General features: G+C 47.5%; 1 protein-coding gene across 1 annotated transcript in view; it reads left to right on the forward strand.

Annotated features, from left to right (window-relative positions):
- LOC147706847 (exportin-5-like) overlaps nt 1–15,305 on the forward strand; it is a 2,027,127-nt gene that overhangs the window by 1,567,070 nt on the left and 444,752 nt on the right. Inside the window, exons 25-26 of the mRNA XM_086926003.1 lie at nt 5,458–5,498; nt 6,121–6,206. Of these exons, the coding sequence (XP_086782129.1) occupies nt 5,458–5,498; nt 6,121–6,206 (127 nt within the window). The remainder of the gene's footprint in view (nt 1–5,457; nt 5,499–6,120; nt 6,207–15,305) is intronic.

Below are 15,305 nucleotides of genomic sequence, written 5' to 3' on the forward strand. Positions count from 1 at the left end.
CTACTTCTGCATTGTCTAGAGGTGTTCCTGTTGAGGACATTTGCAGGGCCGCGACTTGGGCCTCCCTCCACACTTTTGCGAAGCACTACTGCTTGGATGCTGAGGTGAGGAGGGACGGCCACTTTGCGCGCTCTGTTCTCCAAGATTTCCTGGTGTAGCAGAGTGGACACCCTCCTCCGGGAGTGGGGGACTGCTGTGGGACTCTATTCACAAGGTGAGGAATCCACACGGCAGATGTATCTATCAGAAGAACAAGTTACTTACCTTCGGTAACGCTTTTTCTGGTAGATACAATATCTGCCTGTGGATTCCTCACTGACCCACCCGCCTCCCCGTTGTCCACTCTGCTATACCTGGGTTTATGTGCAAATGTAATTATGGTTTTGTATATCTGAATTTGTATAGTTTTGCACTTTAATTGCTTTTGATTTGCATGTACTGTGTACATTGTGTATATATATATATATATATATATGTACTCGTTGGTCCGTCCGGGTGCCTCGAAGGCACGGAAAAAAGGGCGGAACTGACGTCAGACGGAGTCGCGCGCGATGCCGTGCTCCTATGACGTCGTCCACGCCGGCGTGCTACGAAGAATTTTCCGAACGTTGCTGGCGCAAGGGGGATATTCACAAAGTGAGGAATCCACAGGCAGATATTGTATCTACCAGAAAAAGCGTTACCGAAGGTAAAGAACTTGTTCTTCACCAACACACCTGCCCTCTCATTCACCAACACACCTGCCCTCTCATTCACCAACACACCTGCCCTCTCATTCACCACCCCACTTGCCCTCCCGTTCACCACCCCACTTGCCCTCCCGTTCACCAACACACCTGCCCTCCCGTTCACCACCCCCACTTGCCCTCCCGTTCACCACCCCCACTTGCCCTCCCGTTCACCACCCCCACTTGCCCTCCCGTTCACCACCCCCACTTGCCCTCCCGTTCACCACCCCCACTTGCCCTCCCTTTCACCATCCCCACTTGCCATCCCGTTCCCCAACACACCTGCCCTCTCATTCACCAACCCCCACTTGCCCTCCCGTTCACCACCCCCAAATGCCCTCACGTTCACCACCCCAACCCGATTGCCAAAGGCAATAGCTCACCCATAGGCGAGACCTTTTGGCTTTGCCAATGGTTGTTTGGTATGTTTTGCTGGAGTGAGGAAGGGTCGAGCAAGGGCCAAACATACTTTTTCTTTTCGGGACTCTTTTTGCTTTAAGATTGATGATGCCGTGGCTAAGAAGCATTACCTGGACGGAAATTGTGCAGACCTAGTCTCTACTTACTTCATAAGACACCCCTTTGTCACACTGGAGAGCTACTGCTAGGAGGGAAAAGCCTTAATGATCCAGTGTCGAGCCTATGGTTACACTTTAGACGAGGAATAATAAGGGAAGGAATACATGGGACGGTCTAGCATTCAGCAGAAAAAACAGTTCTGAAGATAAGTAACTAAGTGCCATTTCACTCCAGTTCAGTGTTTGTGACCATTAAAATGCATTTTTCTGTGTTCTAACCCCATTTTAGAAGCCTGTAAAGTGCCTCGGTCTCCTAAAATGGGATTCCAAACGGATAATTATTCAATATCTGGAAGGGGCTTGTTGTAGATTTTCTTTCCAAATACCAAATTATGTATCAATGTTTAGCAATCGAAATGCAATTTCAAACTGTTGACAATTTTCCAACACCTCAAAGGATTTGTCTATGCATTTGCAAAAGGGAAGGTTTCCCTTTGGGACCCTTTCCCCTTTGTCAGTGAAAGAAAACAAGATTGTTGAAGAGTAGGGACTACCAACTCAAACGTAAAATTATAAAAAATAAAAAAAAGGAAAACGGGCTGGATTTCTTTTTTACGTATTTTTATTTAAAAGTTTTCACAGACATAGTTGTCTGCTGACCCCAGCTTTCCATTATCCATTAGATAGGTCCAGTTGTAGTGAGTTGCAATGTGCAACCTACCTCATTAATATTCATGAGATAGGTGGGATTCTGACAATTAGGAATTTTAAGAACTGACCTATTAATACATGGGTCTGTTCTTAAAAATCTTTATTGGCTGCAAATGTAGTGATCACAGTTTTCCACCAGATATTCATACACCTGGACCTTAGTGTCTATGCCGTAGTCTATCAGGAAATATTTATTTTACAATTCGGAACATACCCAATTGACTGAGACTACAGGTGCTAGGGAATGTAAATGGACAAACTGAGAGCCGTTAAGCAGAAGTTTAATTGTTTTAATAGCTTTGACATAACTAGCATTATAATTGTCTTTTAAACCTAAATAATCCCAATCAGTCAGTTTTTCATCCCACTGATTTTCTCAATCCTCTGATTTACATCTAAATCGAGTAAATCAATTAGATTCGGTTTGCTGGTTGAGAATGTCATTACTGGTGTATGGTCACACCATAGTTATGTCCAATTATTAGAGTTGAGACTAAAACTTCAAACTGATATAGTAGCCACCATAGGAGCAACGGTAATGAGATCTCATTGATGGTTTAATTGTACCCTACAGGGTATTATAATGTAAAGTTTGATAAACCCACACAATGCCTGCAGAAACTGCAGACGTTAACATGAAGAAAGGATGGCTTTTCTGTAATCAGCAGGATTTCCCAGTGTGATGGGAGCTGTAGATTGCAGATAACTATATTGTGTACCTCTTGGAGAATGTCAGTAGATCCACAAGGGCAGAATAAGTGACATACGGCTTAAACATGCGAACATACATGGTGCGGTCCTTCTTTTTATGGAATGTTGTGCAAGATATCCTGACTCTCACAGCTCGGATGTCGAAGGAACTGCAGCAAGCCAAGAGCCCTGAACACATCCTAACTGCCAAGACTATGGATCATTGGGGAGGACCGCCTGAGCCACATTGTACCAAGAAGCGGATAACGTTTTCCGGCGACAACCTGCAGGTGAGTCAATGAACCTCCGAAGCATCAGCTTAATGCATCAACAAGACCCTGATCGAATAATACACATAGGTAGCCAAAGAGTAACATTGAACAACTGTTGGGAGGTTGAAGAGCAGGATTTAATGGCTTCACACCACCCTTAGTTCCTTACTTATGCACCAGGCAAAATATGCAACCATACACATACTACATACAAAACCGTGTGGGGGCAGGTTACGCTGTGCCACAAAACACTTCATCAGAGGGGGGCACACGATGTAAGGTATGTGATGCACATTCATGGAAAAAATACATAGCAGCATGGTAGATATGTAATTATTTGTAAGACCACAAGCAGCTTGATCTGGTGAATGATAGCTGATACTGAAAGGCTCTTCAAGGCAACATCAAAGGCATAGGCAAGTAATATATTGCTGTGAATAGATTATCACATACAGTGGGGCACATGTCATCAAAACAGAACATTTGCATTGGGTAGTATTGCATACGGTAACAATTAAGTGTACAGCCACTGCCATTTAATGTCTCCTATTTCTTTGTAGGAGGGATCGCAAGACTTCCGGCTTGTCAATCACTGCTGGCTGAAGGAATGTTTGGGCACGCGTGGCATCGTCCTGTGAACTCAAATGATTTATGCGGATACCAGTCCAGTCACTGGTCAACAGGGCGGATGAGTGAACACAGATGCTCCTTTTTGAGCCTCCAGATTGTCCATGGCCTTTTCTTTGGCTTTGGACAAGTGTTTGTGGAACATTGGTGTTATGCTGGGACCTCTCCAATGTCCTTGTTCCTGTGGGTTCTTCCTCGTAGCCGTGGCTTTTTTTTCCTGTCAGTTGCTGCTTCTACTTCTTTTCCTGCTACCTATTGCCTGGCATGGTGAAGCTGGATGCAGCATCAAGTTTTGTATGATCAGTTAGCTTTACTGTTGCGGCTGTCTTCATAACCAGTTTGACGCCCTGCTCTGTAGGCAACAGTGCTATAACATTCAGCAGCACAAATCCAATATGGTATGCCTAGCCTTCCTGTACCCACTCTTCTTTGGGGTGGGAAGTTTCTCAGAGTAGCTAAGTTTACTTTGCTGATGCATGCTATAGAACAGTGTGGATATTAATAACCCTTGATCAAAGGTCTTTTATCGTGTGGATGGTAGCTCAATATACTTGTCAGATTTTGAATACCATAGTCTTTTGCATGTTGATGAATTGATAGAATGTTCACTATCTAAAGTGCGGCAAAGAACAATTGATTGTTTAATTCTCTGATTGTGTGTGATTCATTTATTGGTGGGTGTGTGAGGTTGATTATGGTTCACTGTGACAAGTTTTGTCACATGCAGTGCCTCACCCTTGCTGCCTAAAGTCCATTCACTTGATTATATGGGTGCTATACCTGTGGGTGTTGCACAATCCAACTTGTTACCCTTTTTATTTCCCGAGAAGCTTCTTCCATAGTGTTCGTGCCGCCAATAGCCAAAGCACAGCTCATCGCACTCGTCTGACGTTTCACTAAAGTTGACAAATGTTCTGATGGTGCTCACTGCGCTGTTGATTTTCACATCACTCCCATACTCTATCCTTCGTGTCCTGATGTTGCTTTTACCCATTGTGGTTGTGAGCTTTGACTTTACAAAGACAAGGGCCTGTACAGCTACTCACACTGCCTTCCTTTCCTTTTTTGTGCATTAGAGGCCATACTAGTGCTACTGGATGTCTTTGACGTTAATGAGATCCAGGTTTGCTTCGCTGTAGCTCATTTCTTTTTTTTGTGCCCTAATGGCACCTTTGTATTTTTCTGTATTTTTTTTGTTATTCTACGCTTTTCTGACATTGTGGTACAGTGGAATTTTGCAGTATTGGCACGAATGACAGGTATGTTTTAGCTGATGGCAGCGTTATTTACAAAAATTCCTCTATTTACTCCTTTTTCACACCACTAACTGTACACTAGTTATCTTTGGAAATCTATCAAGCGCTGCTTTTACATCACTCTTGTTACTTCACACAGTACTCTATGTAGACAAGTATAATGTATAGATTCTGACTCCAAGGCTGAGTTCAAATCATCAAACATATCACCATCCGCAGGAGCTGCATCTTCCACTTGTGACATGCTGTTAGTTGTGCATTCACATATTGCCACCCTACCATGAGATACTGGGGCATGGAAGGTTAGCTTAGCTTGGCATGTTTAAAAAGTGGCACCCTACTTCCTAAAGCTCCACTGAGTAGGAGTTCCTCTATGTGCTGCTATGTGGGTATTATTCTGGTGAACCCTGGTTAAATGGAACCATTATATATCACAGCTGATTAACTATATGGTGAGGTTTTAAAATCGTAAGCATTTGCATTAATTATTCCTGAAAAGTAAGGCTCCAGGCGCCTTTTTTCGTCATGAAAATATTGAAGCTGAGGGATACATCAGATAGTGAGCACTGCTCTTTATGTGTTAGTTATTAAAGTTTATGTAAATTGTTCAGATGTTGCCCACTGTCTAGCTGAATGTTCATTTCTGTTTTTGCAGAAGCTGACTAAAGAATGGAATTTAATCGCACAGCAGAAGAAGTAAGAGCCTCCCTGAGCCCCAAGATAACGTGGTATCTGCTCTCCTCCTTTTCCCTTACACAAACACTGCAGATGATCCTTCAACTCCAACAGTCCACTGTTCTGTGGTTCAGTCCCTTGAGCAGCTGTTGCATGTGTTACCTTGTGAATTGTTGCACGTCTTTTCTGAGAAGCCCAATGTGAAACAGGTCCTGTCTTCTTGCATGTCCTCCAGAGCCCAAGCAACATTCTTTGAAGTTTAACCTTCCCTGACTGATGGAGGGGTAGAAGGATTGTCTTGTAGCTTAGTCAGAGCTGGGTCATGGATGTATCAGTTCAGCGTTGAAGCTTGTGACTCCTATTGGGCAAAGTGTGATTTCATGAGAGGCATTCGGTTGACTTTTTCTGTTTTCTTTGGTCTGAAAAGGTAGTGTGTGTACATCTGTAATGTATGGAAGAGAAACTGAAAAGAAGGCAGAAGACTTCAATGGGCAAACGGTAGAGGCATACCCAGAGACCCCAAAGCAGTGCCCTTTTTTCTCTCCTTTAAAGCAGTTCTTCAGTTTGTGAACATACCACTCACTTTAAATATCCCCTTTGCGTTGGCATTTAATGGCAGCTTTTTTCTCCTTGATTCCTGTAGCAAACATGAGGCAACTCCTGAATCCCCGGATGACATAGAGGAAGAGCAGGTCAGGCTGTTGACTCAAGAGGTCATTAGATTCATTGGTAAGTGCTAAAATCACTTCAAGGACGATGCATTCAGAAAACTGCTGACATCACCACTCTGTCTTGTAGTCCACATTAACAAACCGCATTTAGCCAATTTAAGTGTAATATCCCAATGCAAAAAAATGACTGCGTAATATGTAGCTAAGTGCAGGTGACACACACGTTTAATGATTTACTTTTATTAAAGAAGCACTCAAACATGCACAAATGTTATCTAGATTTTAGAGGGCCGGGGGGGGGGGGGAGGAGGCAGAATCAGAATAGTCATCACAGTTGCCCAGATGGGGTGGTGTAGATTGAGACTGGCCATTTAAAACCGGGCAGACACTCTCGCACACACTATTTCCATGACATAGCTGGGTAGGACAGAACTATTTCACTGCATGCCAAACATAAGAACTAGTGCTTGCTCAAGCGTGCTGCTGCCATTACCATGATGCCATTTGTATGACAGTATGAGTGACAGCGCCTCCTACTGTGACGTGATGCAATGCCAGCAAATGTGAAAGTCGTTTCTGAGCGTTTTATTCCACATGCTGTCATAGTCTGCTCACATGGTTCACTACCCATTAGAATGAAGTACAAGATCCCACTGCTTTATAAAGATAAAGACCGCCTCGGGCCCAAACCTGATGTCCCTGGTGATATGGAGTCATCTTAACTTTCTGTCATTGCAACATTGCAGGTCTTGGCCAATTCGTAATCTCATTGAAGTATCAATGTCACAGGTCCATCAGCTACTCGAATTTTGTCCAGCATGCCAACTCGATTTTCATATTGCCACACAAACACATAATGCACACTCTTGTGGGCGGAGGTGGGTAGTTGCAAGTGTAATCCTGTGACATCATGTGCATGCTTTGCATTCGGTAATGTTCCTACTCTCTCATTGGGATAGCTGGGGATGCATGAGGAAATTGAAACTTGCCTTGTGGATGTTAATGCACACTAGCACAAAATGTAGGTTTCCGCAATTTGCATGGGGTGGTCGTGAGAGATGCACATTCCAGATATCTCCATTCCAGCCAAACTGCCATGTTCCTCAAGTGATGACAGCCGGTTAGTAGTTGGACATGAACGCATACAAGATGTGTCGATCAGTATGGGGGCACACTCATAATCTGTTAGTGTGTTACCTATTGCTGATACTCCATCCTGCTTGTAACCAGACTTGCTGGCTGTGAGAAGTTGGCCTGATATATAGTGCTCACTATTCTAGTGATCACTGTGTATCATACCAAACGACCCTTATTGATGATTAGTTGTAAGTCAACCTTATAGACCAGCTATCCTAGTAGCGTGGACAAAAGCAGTCTTTAGGCTAAACTCTAGAGGACGTGTTAAGCCAGCTGTTTTACCATCACATATACCCCTTGAACACCAAGTGAAAGGACACCACACAAGTTGTTATGAAAATAAAGGATATTTATTTATAACAAGTCTACCCTGAACTCTTTGAGTCAGGGAGCTAAGCACAATACAAAACTCTTACGAAAATACTTCAAGTTGCACAATTTACACAAATGCCCGAGGGGCACGAAAAACCATATACACTAAAAGTGGAATGCGAAATACTAGCAGGTAAGTAACAAGATCCAGAGGCTTCAGGATCGCTAGGACTACACTACTGAACCCTAAGGTTAGGAGCAGGAGGCCTAGGGAGATCGGGTGCAGAGTGTGCACTCTCACGCGGGATGCGGGACAAAGTCTATGGATACTAGTATCTCGTAAAGTTACAGTTATCGGACAAATCCGACTAGTTAGGCTGAAAACGAAAAAGGATCTGGACACTTAGATAGTGAACCTACGTTGGAGCATCGAAATGCTCAGGCTACCTAGCCATGGGGCTGCGGCTGCATAGGGTTCAAAAGACGTCGGGAATCCTCGTTGTAGTCTAATGAGCCTGAAAGAAGAAGTTGCTGGCAGGTGACCAGTGAAGATGTTCGGTGTGATCCAAGCCTGGATCGGTGATGGAGACGACCTGAAAGCAGAGGGGACTCAGTTCTTAATCACTAGCCAGTGATTGTGTGGGCACCAGGATGGCACCGGATGAGGTCACCGCGATCAGGTGAGTGGGCGACGCTGGACTCTGCAGTCACACGGGCCAGGGGGCGTTGTCGGCGACCAGGCTGGAGGTGCGAGCTGTCCCACGAGGGTGTCTGCTGTCGGCGATGCTGGACCAGGATTGGAGCAACAAGCCTTGGCTAAGGCAAGCCCACGCGGTGAAGTCAAGATGGCGTCTTGAGTGGACCAGGAGGGTCCGGGGTGCTCCTCTCTTGGAAGGGAGCAAGGGCCAGTCTGGAGCAACCAGACCAGCGGTGGAAACGTCGTGGTACGTCGTCAGGAAGGTCACTGGCCAACGGGCAAGTGACCGGACAACGTGGCAAGTGGCAGAAGAGCAGAAGGGCCCCACGCAGATCTCGTGGATGCTGGGGGGCTGGACTTCGGTGCTGGAGCTGCTCTGGGTTGGGGCTTCTCAAACCCCAGTGCACCCACTCGAGGATCCCTCGGCGGTCGTGCTGGTTAAGCGTCGTGCAGGTTTAGAAGATGGCCGGTCCCTCAGGTCTCGTCACACCCACGAATCTCAGCTGGGCTGATGATGCAGGTAGAGGTCAGAGATGCCAGGGAATCCGGGTCTCGTCGAGCTGGTCAGTCTTGATCCGGAGGATGGACGTGCAGCAAACCGCGATGCTTAGGTGGTGCCTGCGGGTGCAGGGTGGCTACTCCTTAGCCACAAGGGAGAGTCTTCAAAGAAAGTCAAGAGTTCCTTTCGTAGAAAGTCGTTCAAGATTCAAGATTATCTAATTTGGGAAGGGGGCCCGCTCCTACCTTTATTCTAAGAAAAGGGGCTGGCACGCGACTAGGTCCTGCCCATGGGTGGGACCAGGAGGGGGGTGGTTACACCCCTCTCTCTTGTCCGAACTTTCCCCAGCTCAGGGGCTGGGGTGCCCCTGGAACTGGTTTGAGCCGGCATATGCACAGTGAGCACCGGGGTGCCACTTGCAGTCACCTTCCTCTCAGCCCTGCCTACCTGGGATACACAAAACCCTGTCTGAGATGGTGCTAGCACCGCCCCTGACAGGAAACCCTTTGTCCGAGCTCTCCTCGCTGGAAGGACTCCCAGCAGCATGTGGTCAGACTTGTGTCTGTGGTGGCAGCATCCATTTTGTGATGCTGAGGCTCAAGTTAACTTTAACCGGGGTTCACAGTTACATACATGTCGTGTCCCTCTAGAAGGGTGGAATGCTAACCCCGTCGCCAGAATTGGCGAGGGGTTAGTATTCCAATTCGTATGACACCTTACTCGACATGTTTTGATAAAGCGATACCAAAGATAGCAAATAACCGCGAGGATTATAATGCACTTAAGAGTATATGGTACGCTTTGTCATGGAACAGCTATTAGGACTTGGTTCCGCAAGCTGCAAACGGGCTCAGCTCATGCCAGAGCACCATCTCACATAATTCCAAGCACTCTGCCTTCAGGATTGTTAAGGCCTGCCATAGGAGTGACTGATAGGAATACATGTGTCCATTTTAGGGTTAGATATAGGAATACTATATCTAAAGCAAAGGGTGATTACACCTCCTTGCCCCAGCTGTCGTGCAGCCAGTTGTGTCAGATTTAAGTGGCCAGCCAGGGGTGGCATAATACATGCTGCTGCCCCTGGTAGGCCCTGGGTACACCTAGGCCCTGGATACCTAAGGTATGCTGTACAGGGACTGATAAGGTGGCCCAGTACCAATTGGTAAATGCACCTAGGGTATATGTGAGTCAATTTAGAGAGAGAACAGCAAGGCTGTGGGTCTGATTAGCAGGCCCACAGCCAGGGAAAGTCGTAAACCAGTGAAGCAAAAAGCAAAAATCGGGGGTGACCATAGGATTGCAGACCCCACTCTCCTACACTGGCATTTATTTCCAATCCCAGGGACTGATAGGAGAGCCTACAGCAAGGCATAAATGCACATATGTAACACATAAGGAGGTCCAGAGCCTGTTTATCTTGAAGTACAGTGCTTGCATTTATGATTGTATAAAATACAGGAAGACAACCTTTAGAACAATGCCTTTACAGTGCTATGCCTTTACAACTCAATGCCTTTACAACACAATGCCTTTACAACACAATGCCTTTACAACGCAATGCTTTTACAACGCAATGCCTTTACCATGCATGCCTTTACCACACGAATATGCCTTTACCGTGAATGCCTTTACAACGAAAGGTAAGTACATTTGAGGTAAGTCTGGTTGTGTGTCTGTGTATATACTATATAGTTTAGTGGTAGGAAAGGGTATTTGGTGGTAAGTTTGTTTAGGGGTGGTAAGGGTGTTTTAGGTTTTAGAGGTTGGTATGCGTTGGTAAAAGTATTTTCAGGGTTTAGGGGTGGTTAAGGTTGTTGGGTGGTGAGGGTGTTTTTAGGGGTGGGTCGGGGTATAGGGTGTGTTTTTTTTTTTATTTAGGTGTGGGTAAGCGTATAGGGTGGTATGGGTGTTTTTAGGGTTCAGGGGTGGGTAGGGGCAAAGGGCGGTGATGGTGTTTTTAGTGTTTAGAGGTGGGTAAGTGTATGGATGGTAAGGTTACCAAAAATAAGGTCCCCCCCCCCCCCACCCCCCAATAAAATATTTTTCAAGTTTTAAAAAATGGGGTCGGGGGGAGGTGTCTCCCCCACTAAAAAATATAAATGTTAGGTTAAAACATTGAGAGATAGATAAATAAAATAGGGGTTACATTTCCCTTGTAGATGCTTACTTTGTGTTGTAAAGGCATGCGTAGTAAAGGCATTGAGTAGTAAGGAATGTGTTGTAAACGCATGCATTGTAATGTCATACAACCCAGAATACAAGGCATTGAGAGAAAAACATTTTTCATTTTGAAGTTAAAAATACAGATGTCTAAAGGACACCAGACGTTCCCTGTTGTACAACCCACAGGTTTTGCATGATGTGTGCGCCCACTGTTAAACTTACCCATCTAACTTTTCTGCACTCTGAAGTTGTAACCCCGCTGGACCACGGCAGGATGTATCCCTGAGGAACAAAGGTCATCATACCAAGGACTACCTGTAATCTGCATATTGTGTAGATGACGGACAGATGCTAAAACCTGTCTTTTGCTAGTCTGGTATGTGTGAGACATATCATTACACACATGTATTCACGTTGCCCGTCGTTTGCTGAGCACACACTCCATTGTAAAACTGTAGTCATTGGACAATACAACCATTAAATGGGTATTGGTAGATGGGACTATTTAAAGCCTTTTTCTAAATTCTATGCATACTGGTGATCCAACATCTTGGGTGCCAGACAAAGATTACTTTTGGGGTGCTGAGCTGCCATTGAAGCTAGGTTACCTCATAAGACTCGCACATGCTGAATACACATGACAGATCCATCACACAATTACATTGTGTTACCCTAGTCATGTACAACATACTCCTAAACTAGCGAGTAAATGGGTAGAGCTGCAGTAAGGATCCTTTCTCTGTTTTTTAGGCTTGCCACTGGTAAAGCCTGCTTGGCACTAGTCGCACATGATTCATCTAGGCTGTGGGCCTGTAAGCAAAGAGCTGTGATTGTTGTGTCAGTATTCACTTCCCTTGGTTCAGGTAACTTGGGTGGAAATGTTCCTTACAATGCGAGGTGTTTATGGTCTTCCCAATGACGGATGTATGGGCTGTGTGACTATTTCCAACATTTAACAAACATATTGCACTTCATGCACACATTACACCATTCCAAAACACCTTCATGTGATTGCGCGTTTCATAGAAAATGGGATGTGATGAAAATATATGTGTTGCTATATTAATGACAGTTTGATACACTAATAGGGCATGGTAGAATGGAAATATAGAGTGGAGGAACAGTAACTGATAGTAATGTGTAAGGCCAAACGGTCTATTAGTAAACCGCATGTACTCCGGTTGGTTGAAGCATGTAAGATACATACAGGTATCTGCATTTTACTTCTCAGGTGCTAACCTTTAAGGATGTGTAAGGAGCAGGAAGAGACAATCTGATTGCATTGTTATAATGCCTTAATGTTGTTTGTTAAATATATAAATCTTGCCCACTAATTGAAGGCTCTTTATGGTATGCAACATGTGCCAAAGTGCAGCAGTAGGGGGTTCTTTCTTAATCAGTAGTATAATCAATATGACCCCAGAGCAGACGGATGTGTGTCATGTGCTTTGACTGATTGAAGCACAAACACAGAGACCCGCTCTCCCTCTCCCAAACTAGAGTGGACTTTTGCTATGGACAAAGTTCCACCTATAACTCTGTCATGTAAAACGTCTAATGTGCACAGTTGCTGCACATTCAATAGTGTATGCTCCAGCATTGTTTAAAAAAAAAAAAAAATAGATTTGCATGCTTGAATCATTCCCCTTTATTGAGGCAGGTGTCCCACTGTCATTTTAAAGAAGCAATTGGAAAAGCTGGAAAGGCCTCAAACTAATGGCACTTTAGTAACACAATTGTTAGGAAAGGTCAGGTTGAGGCAATGAGTTGAGAGTGCCTTGCCCTTAACCCCTTCCAGAGTCCCTCTCACCCTTGATTTCGAACACAAATTTGAAATAAGAAATATGTGAAGGTGAGCCTCTGGCTGGGTAGGAGTGGGGCCTTCAGGTGAATCTATGAAAGATACCAGCACTGCAGAACTGAAGTGAGATGTAAGTAAGTTTGTTATATTCCAGAATTTATCTTTCAAGCCTCACATGCTTTAATCATAATACTAAGCAGTAACATAATCAACGCAAAAAGAATGGGTTATGTGGGCTAGTGGTAGACTTGAAATGATGATGAAGAACTCCTTGTCCTACTGCATATCCCTGTCCGCTACTGCATTCCAGAAGTTGTGCCGAGTAAAGGTGTGTCAGTTTTTCCATGTAGCTATGCGGCAAATGCCCATAAGGGATACTTCTGCATAGAGTACCACTGAATTGTCCAGACCTCTTGTAGAAAGTGCCATAACTATCCTAAAAAGGTTGTCCTGCATTTATATAACAGTAGGTAACGGCTGCTGCTACCCGTCTGGAAATTATATGTATCTGAAAGAAACACGTTAGTGTTAGATTCCTTACCTTAGAATATCCCCAGGCGTCAGTCTGGATCCGGAAACTTTTGCGTAGCAGTACCCCTGCGCGTCGGTAGGCGTCGTCTGCAGGCGTCCCCTGCGGCTCCGCGTCCGTCGTCGGCGTCGTGCGCCGTGATGACGTCGCTGGAGTATATAGACGCCGCCTCCGCGCGCTGACGTCAGTTCTTCTTTTTTCCGCGCCAGTGGACGCAGATCTGAAGAGCAGTACTCCGGTCTTTGACCAAGTTTTTCGATTGTTTTTTCTCTATTGTGCCTGATAGGATGCCTGGGTTTAAGAATTGCGATGACTGTGAGCGCACGATGTCGGTCACGGATCATCACCGCCTCTGTCTCCGGTGTCTGGGCCCCGACCACGACGTGGACTCCTGTGTCGACTGCCGGGCCCTCACCAACAAGGCTAGGCGGGAGCGGTCCCGCAAGCTACTGGAGCTCCGGGTGTCGGCCCCACGTCGGGACCGGGAGCGGTCCCGGTCCGGCCGGAGGTCGAGAGAGCGTTCGAGGGAGCGGTCGCGGAGCCGCGCCGAGCGTTCCGGAAGTCGACACCACTCGTCAGGCTCGTCAGGTAGGAAGCACAAGAAGTCGGGGCGTCGTCATCGTACCCCCGACTCCCCCCGACGCTCGCGCGATGCGGCCGGGGGCTCGGGTGACCCCAACCCCGCGGCTCCGCGAGAGTCGCCGGCGCGGCCTGCCTCATACCCTCCGGTCCCTGGGCATGGCGCGACGCCTGAGGAGATCGAGGCGTTCCTCATGGCCATGAGGGCGCTCGCTTCTCCGACGGGGCCTACGGTGCCTTCGGGCCCAGTGCTACCGTCTGGGGGCCCTGGCGGTTCGGGTGTCCCTGCCTCGGCGCCGTCGGGTGCTCCGGCCCCGGCGCCGCCGACGGCTCCGACCCCGGCGCCGCAAGGGCCTTCGGGATCGGCGCCGGCTGGTCTTCCGGCCTCCCCGGCGCCGTTGCCATCGGGGTTACCCCCGACGCCGCCCCCGCGCGGCGCCGGTTCTCCAGTGCCGGCTCCGGCCGGCGGTGGGGTTCCGACGCCGGCTCCGGGCGGCGCCGTCCCCTTACCTTCTCCGACGCCGGACGCGGCGCCGGACGGGCGTCGCTCGACGCCGGTTCCGGCGCCGATGGGGCCCATGAACCCCGAGGAGCCGGTCTTCATCATTGACTCCGAATACGGAGAGGATGAGGAGTACGGTGAAGGTTGGGAGGGGTCCGAGGACCCTCTGTCACGCGAGTGCCAGTATGACCCGGACTGGACAGGTGACTTGGGGGATGCCAGTGGTTTGGACGACTCTCCTAACCCTGGTTTGATCTCTCCTCCAACCGTGGCATCGGTGGAGGGAGCTGCCTATTCTGTGGTGCTGATGAGGGCTGCCAAGGCCTTACACCTTGAGCTCCCCGTCGCGGCCGTGAGGCCTAACATCCTCACCGAGGTCTTCAAACCGCAGTCATGCCCACTGGAGCCACTGCTGCCGTTTAATGAAGCCTTGTCAGACGTTCTGTTGGGCACGTGGTCCAGGCCCGCTTCAGGTGCGCCTGTTGATCGGAACGTGGCCAGGCGCCACCGTCCTTGTCCGGACGACCCCAAGTACCTGTCTACCCACCCCACTCCTGAGAGTCTGGTGATCCAGGCCTCGACCTCCCAGTCCGCATTCCCGTCGGCCCCGCCCGACCGGGAATCCAAGAGGTATGACCAGTTTGGCAAAAAGGTCTTCTCGTCCATTAGTTTGGGCCTGCGGTCTTGCAACACCGCTTGCCTCTTGGGCCGCTACACCCACTCTGTGTGGGATACGGTCGCGGAACTGCTGCCAGAATGCCCCATGGAGGTGCGGGCAAAACTCGGTCAAGCTGTGGCTGAGGGCCGGGATGCAGCGAAATATTCAATACGGTGTGGTCTTTATACGACCGACTCGCTGGGCAGAGCTATGTCAACGACGGTGGCGATTCGTCGCCACGCCTGGCTGAGATCCGCCAATTTTTCGGCTGATGTCC

This window comes from Lissotriton vulgaris, chromosome 6 (genome assembly GCF_964263255.1).
Source record: "Lissotriton vulgaris chromosome 6, aLisVul1.2, whole genome shotgun sequence".
NCBI lineage: Eukaryota > Metazoa > Chordata > Amphibia > Caudata > Salamandridae > Lissotriton > Lissotriton vulgaris.